The sequence below is a fragment of the Primulina eburnea genome, chromosome 10 (assembly GCF_022965805.1).
Source record: "Primulina eburnea isolate SZY01 chromosome 10, ASM2296580v1, whole genome shotgun sequence".
NCBI lineage: Eukaryota > Viridiplantae > Streptophyta > Magnoliopsida > Lamiales > Gesneriaceae > Primulina > Primulina eburnea.
In genome coordinates this window covers 32,177,558-32,186,594 of record NC_133110.1, presented here as the reverse complement: position 1 = coordinate 32,186,594, position 9,037 = coordinate 32,177,558, and the positions used below count along the sequence as shown (strand labels likewise).

At 35.5% G+C, this 9,037-nt stretch overlaps 1 protein-coding gene across 3 annotated transcripts; it reads left to right on the top strand.

The window, feature by feature from the left end:
* The first annotated feature begins 2,166 nt into the window (after positions 1-2,166).
* Positions 2,167-7,758, top strand: LOC140803273 (protein IMPAIRED IN BABA-INDUCED STERILITY 1-like). 3 transcript variants are annotated; one of them, XM_073159065.1, is made up of 10 exons: positions 2,167-3,186; positions 3,805-4,089; positions 4,236-4,553; positions 4,812-5,039; positions 5,298-5,395; positions 5,476-5,569; positions 5,912-6,155; positions 6,231-6,442; positions 6,873-7,008; positions 7,267-7,758. In XM_073159065.1, exons 1-10 carry the CDS (start codon positions 2,821-2,823, stop codon positions 7,299-7,301), a joined length of 2,016 nt encoding a protein of 671 aa, XP_073015166.1. In that variant the 5' UTR covers positions 2,167-2,820; the 3' UTR covers positions 7,302-7,758. The 3 variants fall into 3 exon arrangements, with proteins under 3 accessions (XP_073015166.1, XP_073015164.1, XP_073015165.1); XM_073159063.1 differs by having other exon boundaries at positions 2,168-3,186; positions 5,912-6,442; XM_073159064.1 differs by having other exon boundaries at positions 2,171-3,186; positions 5,912-6,442; positions 6,876-7,008; positions 7,267-7,756.
* Positions 7,759-9,037: the final 1,279 nt, after the last annotated feature.

Sequence of the window (9,037 nt, the reverse complement as noted above, 5' to 3'; positions counted from 1 at the left end):
GTTGGTGTAGTTTCGAAATATGTAAGAGTCAGTGCATTGTAGTCGAGGATTTACTGTTCACCTATGAGTGAAAATATATTTGTGATCTGATAAGTTAACAATATAGGGAATATCTGGTCAGAGTAAGACAAGTGCATTTTGGAAGGCGTTTTCTTAGTTGCACATATCATGTCACATTACTACTCAAAGATACATCATATTTTTATCGAATTCATTTGCAACTCTCGATATACCAATAATTACAGTTTCAATCAAGATATTCGAGTTGAAGAGACCGTATTGTACATCAACAATAATTTAAGATTCTCCCAGGCACTATCAGTGATACCTAGGGGATCATGGAGCGATGCTTATAGATGCTCTTATCATGATTCAGTGAGTACAAGTTTCAGTTATGACGTTCTTGATCAAGAGGTCGATGAAAATAATGAAAATAATTTGGGTAGCCTAAATATGAAAAAATGTTGTTCTGAATAACATGAAGTTGTAAATTTACGGCTAGCTGTATCCATGAATCATTGAGGGTCACGCAACAATTAGATTATGTATTCTCGTTGAGATAGTCAAGTTCAAGAAGTTGAATTTGACAACTTGATGATTGTAGTTTGATAAAGATAAAATATATCGCTTACAAAAGAGTTTATGACTTGAGTTCTTGTAATGAAAATTGTGAAATTTAATTTAACTGTTAATTAAATAAAGAGATTGAAACTGTCTGTTTAGTGAATGAGTTCACAAAATTGACAGCTACAAAAAATAGATAAGTGGAAAATTGTCCTTAGAAATTTCAATTTTTCATTATGTGAACGATTTTTGTACCATCGATACATCAGCATTGTCTGATTATCGATTGAGGTTATAACGAGTTCACAATTATTTATTCAGTAAATTTAGAATATAACAATTAAATAGTAAGTTAGTAGTAGTTACAAATAAGTGCAAAATTCTCATAAAACATTCTAGAAGAGTCTAGAACATATTAATTAATAATTAATTGAGTAATTAAATAAAAATTATTTAATTTAAAGCATAAATAAATATGTGTGTGTGTGTGTGTGTTGTAGTATCAAAAGTTGATAATAATTTAATTATGCATGATATTTTCAAGAGTGAAAATACATACATGAGAGTTTTTGAATAATGAAAAATAATATCTTGATAAAAGGAGAGTCCTAATTAGGTCCTTAAAGGACTTTTAATATATGTGTATTCAATAGTTGAATGATACACATAACTTTTACACACAAGTTTTGAGTAACTCTTGTGATACGGTCTTACGAATCTTTATCTGTGAGACGGGTCAACCCTATCGATATTTACAATAAAAAGTAATACTCTCAGCATAAAAAGTAATATTTTTTCATGGATGACACAAATAAAAAATTCGTCTCACACAAGTTTTTGTCCACTAAAATTCTCTCTCTCCTCACACAAGAAAATAGGCAACCTCTTTCTTGGAAACGCACGACCGCTCTTCCATAGTACCGCGGAGACAGATTTTGAAATTTTGGCGATCAACTTTCGATGTTTAGATATTTAGTGCGACCTATACGAGAAATTCAGTTTTTGATTGTGTACCTGATTAGACGATGGAAGAAGGAGAAATATCCATTCGTGGGGATTTATAAGAAGAGTTATCTCTGCTTAAAATCCAGAATAGTTGGAGCTGACATTATATACACAAAAGTAAACTATTCTAAAACAGTATATCAACTATTTGAATCACACGACACCCAAGAACGATTTAAATGTCAAAATAAATTTTTTTAAACTCCCGCTGCTATTTGAATACGAAAAAACGGTAAACTGTCAAAACATATTAGGTTTGTTATATGTTCGACACATCAAATAGACGAATTGAAATACGTTACAATATGGGCCGATTCTCATGATCAAAGACTCGCCTAGACGATGCTAGGCACAAAATTTCAAATTTTGAATGAGATTTGACACTCTTCTCGCAACAAGAAAAACAAACATCTTATTCTTAACTTCATGGTCAATGTGTATTTAATTGTAATTATGTGACATATAACAAAATGATTGTTTATGTACATTTAAAACAAAAATATATTTTATAAACAAACGATGCAAATCATATTACACTATTAATCAACGCCTACCCAACCAACATGTTCTTCACCAAGAAATCAAAATCCACATTTACTAGCTTTCACACGCGCTTCAATATTTGAACAGCCCCTCCCAGTTCTCATTCTCTGTAGTACAAAATGTCTCAGGGACCAAAGAAATACAGGAAATAGGAAGCCCGGAATACGAAGAATTTGAATTGCAAAGTCCACAAGTGGACAAATGCTGGCTAAAGTCAATATAGTCCTGTAGTTGTCAATTAGTCTGCCACTCTCTTTTCATACTGTGTAGATTCGCGCTGCTTTTGTCTAGAGAAAGATAGATACACAATACAATATAATACACAGACAAAGATTACAACAGCAGTCTACGGGAAAAGAAAAGGGTCTACTTTAGGCCTATCATTCCGTTGATTCCGCTCATATTCTTGCTTGGATTGTGAACCCCATTTTGATTAAACGCTTCCGCAATTGCCGCATATAAAGAGGTTTGGGTTAGAGAGAGGAAGTGGGTCGTGAAAAGGTTTTCGTTTTTTGTTTTGTTCTCGACTCTCGTGTATAAAAGCCTAATTTTCAATGGCATTGAGAACTAGCATTGATTTCTCGAAGCTGAGCTTGACCCAGGTCAAGATTTAGCATGTTTTGATCTGGGTGGGCGTTAGTTTTCCATTTTTGTCGCTATGGTGGAGTAGGTGGTGGTGTGTTGGTGACGCGTGGTTTGCACGTGCTAATGGGTTGCGTGACGTCGAAACAGACGGTTTCCGTGACTCCTGCTGTATTGGATCAATCGGGGGGACTCTATGGGGGGTCGGGCCGTAGCCGGGTGGGGAGCAGCGGCGGCGGAGGGTGTTTGGTGGCAGAGCTGGAGATGAACTTGAAGAAGGTAAAGAAAAGAGGAGCAGGTGAGTCGGGAAGCGAGTTGAGTGAGTCTGGTCGGACGAGTGAATCCGTGAGTTTTCGGCTTGGGAATCTGCATAAGTATGTGGAGGGAGAGCAGGTGGCAGCAGGATGGCCGGCTTGGCTCAGTGCGGTGGCGGGTGAAGCCATTCAGGGTTGGGTTCCACTCAAATCTGATTCTTACGAGAAACTTGAAAAGGTTTGTTTTGATTCTGAATCGGATTACATGTTTTAGTGTAAGATAAAGTGGAAGTGAGGGTTTAACGAAGCTATGATTTATGATAAGTGGTGAAGAGATTACTTCTATGTTTTCTATTGCCTCCTGTACCAAACGTTTGAGCAAAATTTTGGTTCCTAATCCTGTGAGAACTTGTGGTTTGTGATCAATAAAATGATTTTGCAATGTAGAAGCCCTTAGATTTTATAATGCCTTTAATCACGTCCTTGCATTTTGAAGGTTGAATAGATCAGGTAGCAATGCTGAACTTTTGGTTGGCATGAAGAAAGTATTAACTCTATTTTTTCTTCAAAAGCTCGAATTTATGGGAACAAAGCTACTAACTTGTAAAATCAAGATTTTTTCCATTTATGCTGAAAGTTTAACTTTTATGTGATTCTTTCTGGAACCAAATTTTAGGTGCTAAATCCTCTCATGATGTTGCCACTGTGATAGGCAATAATAGTTACTGTTTTCGAACAGCGTCTTACCTGCAATCTGTATTCTATAAGATAAAAATCCTTCATATAGTTCAGCCACATTCTTTTTTATTGTTAGCCCTTCAACTAATGCAAAATCTCAACTTTCTTTTCTTAACAGATTGGTCAGGGTACATACAGCACTGTTTTTCGAGCACGTGAATTAGAAACAGGGAAGATAGTTGCCTTAAAGAAGGTGCGGTTTGACAATTTTGAGCCTGATAGTGTTCGGTTCATGGCTCGAGAAATAACAATTCTTCGTCGGCTTAACCATCCAAACATTATAAAGTTGGAAGGGCTAATCACATCTTGTTCTTCATGTAACATATATCTTGTGTTCGAGTATATGGAACATGATATTTCTGGATTGTTATCTTGCCCAGACATCACATTCACTGAAGCACAGGTTCTGATTATTCTGCACTAGATATGTATTGTGTTGAGTTTTCTGCACCGGCCTTCTAAATCTTCTCTTTAAATATAAGCTTTGAAAAAATGACATTAATCAGTAATATATGCCTACATTGAACATTATCCTGTCACATTTTGTAGGTTAAATGCTACATGAAGCAGTTGTTATTAGGACTTGAGCATTGCCATTCTCAGGGTGTAATGCATCGAGACATAAAAGGTGCAAATCTTTTGGTAGATAACAATGGAATCCTGAAGGTGGGGGATTTTGGATTGGCAAATTATTGCAGTTATGGGCAGAGGCAACCTCTAACTAGTCGAGTAGTCACATTGTGGTATCGCCCTCCTGAACTTTTGTTGGGCTCTACTGAATACGGGACTTCTGTGGATCTTTGGAGTGTTGGCTGCTTATTCGCTGAACTTCTCATCGGGAAGCCTATCCTTCAAGGGAGGACTGAGGTAATCAACAGAGCCATAGTTTTCTTGTTCCATAACTTTGTGATTGAGCAATATTTGTATGACAGACGCGGATTAAAGAAAATATTTATATGACAGATAAAAACAATATCTACCATTTGATAAAAACAATATCTACCATCTGTTGACTGATTCTTAATGAGAGTAGAATTGAGCCGATGCTCCTAGCTAAGTTTGCAGCATGGATGTATGCTCAACCATGTGGCATAATTATTAAATTTTATGTGTCTTCCTCAACAGGTTGAGCAGTTGCACAAAATTTTCAAACTTTGTGGATCCCCACCTGAAGATTACTGGAAAAAATCAAAACTTCCTCATGCAACGTTATTTAAACCACAGCATCCTTACAATACCTCTCTTTGGCAAACCTTCAAAGATCTACCTGAAGGTGCGGTGACTCTCATAGAAACTCTCTTGTCTGTGGAACCGCACAAGCGAGGAACGGCTGCTTCAGCCCTCACGTCCGAGGTATTCTTGTTGGACCTTGATAGCCACAGACAAATTTCTGGATTTTAATACACTATTGTTTTTAATACTTCACATTTCTCTAATATGAGAACCGATAGAGTTTCACCGAACAAAAGAAAACCGATAGAGTTTCACCGAACAAAAGAAAAAAAAAGGAGAGAAACTGATAGGACATTTGCTTTCTCAAGTTGTGCTTGGGTTTAGTTTCATGTCGAGTAGAATAATTCTAATTATTTGCTTGTTGTTCACAATGATTAGTATTTCAAGACAAAGCCATATGCTTGTGACCCGTCAAACTTACCCAAGTATCCTCCCAGTAAAGAGATTGACATTAAAATTCGTGAAGAGGCCAGCCGGTAATTTCTTACTTCCATTTGGATTGAAAATGATTGTTCCTTTAAAGTCGAACCATAAAAGATTTGCTCCTTGTTTTCAGGAAAAGGTCTGATGTGCGATCTCATGGTGGACCTGAAACAACCAGGAAGCCAACTAGAAGACCAAATGGAATGAGCAAACTTGCACCGGAAGAGGTCACTCTCTCCCCCTCTTTGCACTTCTACAAATATCTATAATACACAGGTTTAAATAGAAGTGTAGTCAAATATCGTTTGACTGTACCAAGTACCATAAGAGCTACTTTTAAAGTTTTGGATAGTTATTAATTACATAATATCATATTTATTTTATATAATTATATACGTGTATGTGACTATGTGTATATGTACACAACACATCTGTATCCTTCTCGTCGTATTCTCATCTTTGATAATTATCAGATCTGTATCGTGCCATGTCCTCATATCAGTATCCGTGCAATAGAGGCTTATAGAATCAAATTTTTATGATCCTTTAAATTTCATTGTCATGTACAGAATCTGCCTCCTCAAAAGCATGGTGAATTGAAGTTGAATGGAAATGGCGTAAACAATGACAAAGGAAATAGATTCTTAGTTTGGGAGCCACCTAAGCCATCAATTATGTGGACCAAAGAAACGTCCCATGTAAAAAATGCATCACAAGGCGATGATACTTGTCCTGGCCCTTTACAAGTTTCGGGATCTAGTGGTTTTGCCTGGGCAAAAGGGAAAATGAACGATTCATCAATAAGATCACGGAGTAGGTCTAGCTCTAGAAGTCTAATTCTTGAATCTTCTGGTGCCTTGCATTTGAAGAATAGCTTTGATTTGATAGGGGAGAACAATTCTGAAGTAGTGAATGGTGATCGGAAGTTTCCTGATACAAAACATCCTGACCCATGTGAAACCATCAAGCGCTCAATGTTTAAACAATGGAGCCATTTGGAACGTCCAGACTCGTTTGATACCTCGGACGAGTACCACTCTCAGGAATTGACCAAAGCACTTTATAATAAGGAGGAGGGTGCTGCCAGAAGACTCAATTCGGTAACTCTAAAACTTCTGTCAGTTATACATTATATGTATATTATCACCATCATCAGTTTTTTCTCTTCAAAATGTGACATTATTACCGCTCTTATGAAGTACAACCATTATGAAGTTTAAATAATACATGTTAAGAATTCATCTTTCAATAACCAAAAGAGTTCAGTATAATACAGCAGAACATTTTCTTTGATTCTGTATTTAGTTAGAAAAAGACTCCAAGTCATGCCCCGATTAAACTTCTGGCTTTTGAAGGTCGATTTTCTGTCTGAAGTATTTTTGTTTGATTGTGACAATTGAATCTTGTTATCCGGAAAAAGAGTCGAATCTTGTGTGTAATCTGAAAAATACTGTTTTTTGGTTTGCCGTTTTCTCTTTTATAAATCTCTTCCATTCTATCTGCTCTAGCTAATATAAATGGGACTTGAAGCAGGTGCATCAAGAACAGTGGGAGAAGGTTGAATTTTCAGGACCCTTGCTATCTCAATCACAAAGAATCGACGAACTCTTGGAAAAGCACGAACGCCAAATCCGCCAGGCAGTTCGAAGATCTTGGTTCCAGAGAGGTAGGATATTGGTCTTCGAAGTGAATTAGACTCCAAAATCGTTAAGTTTCTATAACACAGAAGACCCCAATAGAACTCCAAAACCTATATTTCTTGTGTTTGGTGCACCCTTTTGAAAATATACCAATACTCACATCGCAGACTACCTTTTTTCTTCCACTGCGTTATTACAATATTCACATATCCTATCTCAATAATGTTTGGAATGAATGTGCTCGTTAAGAGTTTTAGTAACAAATTCTTGTTTCCTGAATGCAGTCAAGAGGAATGGAAAGCAACTGCCTGTATACTAGTTTATAGCTGCTGATGGAAACAAATAGCCATCCATTCATGATAACGAAACACGGCTGATTGATCGCTGTGACATGAAAAGCTTCTTCTGTAGAAGGATTGAGTTGTGTGTTGACTAGCAAGCATGACCGGCGAGGCTTTTGGAACCGTAGTCGAATTCGTTTTCTCCGCAACAACAGTGCTGCGAACAAAACCCGACCGAAATGGATCCCTCCTATCTGAGCTTATTCATCAATCAAGATCTAGGAAGGGATTATGTTTGTTCATTCTATTCTTTTTGATACATACATATTCGAACATTTTAATATAGCATTCTATCTAAATAGCCTCTTTTTTTTTCATTTGTTTAAAAAAAGCCTTTCAACTCTTCCATCAGATTTCTCAGCTAGATTCTTATGCATTTCCCCCATACCAATGTACTAGTGCCAAGAAATTTAGTATTCTGGTTTATCTTAAGTAATGCATCCATTTATTTGTTTAGAATTCTTTTAAAGTTTTAACTAGATATTTTTTATATTATTGCAACAGATTTTAAATTCATCTTGAAATCTACTTTGAAACCACTTCAGAATGAAGTAATTTCAATTTTTTTTTTTCAAATATTTAATTAAAATTCAAATCTTCATATCCAAAATGCAAAAACTCGACTTCGATATGTGCTAAATATACACACACACAAACACACACACACACAAACACACACACACATATATATATATTTATATTTCAAGTAGAATTCATTATATTAAATTAGTATATAAATTACTATATTTTCTTAATCGGTACATGCAAAAAATAGATGAGATTGAAATGTTGGTTTGCCATTATTAAAAAAATAATAAATATAATCTCAGCATATTTCAAACGTTTCCAAAAAAAAAAATATGATTGATAATAACTAAAAGACAATATTTAACTAAACTGTTGTGAAAAAGTAAAAATTTATGGTAAAAAGTAAAAATCTCAAACTCTCAAAATTTACCAAATTACACACTTTATAATATTTTTGTCTCTACTCAATTGTGAATTTCTTCATAAATGGTGAGCCTATTTATAGAATTTCTTACAATAATCCAAAAATAAAATACATCATTACCTACATCATCACACACTAATTTTCAATATTTACAACTCTTATTTTCAACATTCAAATATTCAACATTCAAATATTCAATACACACACTTTAAATATTAATTTTCAACACTCCCCCTTGTGATGATGATCATAATGATTGTCTTCATTACGTGTTTTTATACTGCCTCGTTAGAAATCTTACTAGGAAAAACTCATTGGGATAAAAACCATAGTAAGAGAAAAAGAGTGCAGTCACGTAAACTCCTCCTCATGTTGACACGAACAATTCTTCACAAATTTCGTAGATTGCGCATCCCAATATTATATATGTGCTTTCTGAATATTGTCGTAGGAAGTGCCTTTGTGAAGAGATCTGATGAGTTTTCACTTGATTGAATGTGACGAACATCAATACATTTATTCTTCTCAAGCTCCTTGGTGAATGCGAAGAACTTAGGAGGAAAATGTTTAGTTCTGTCGCTTTTTATGTATCCTTCTTTCATTTGAGCAACACATGCAGCATTATCTTCATATAGTATCACAGGCTTCTCGTCGAATGATAATCCGCATGAGATTTGGATATGTTGGGTCATTGATTTTAACCACACACATTCACGGCTTGCTTCATGTAGTGCAATAATCTCTGCATGATTTGATAAAGTT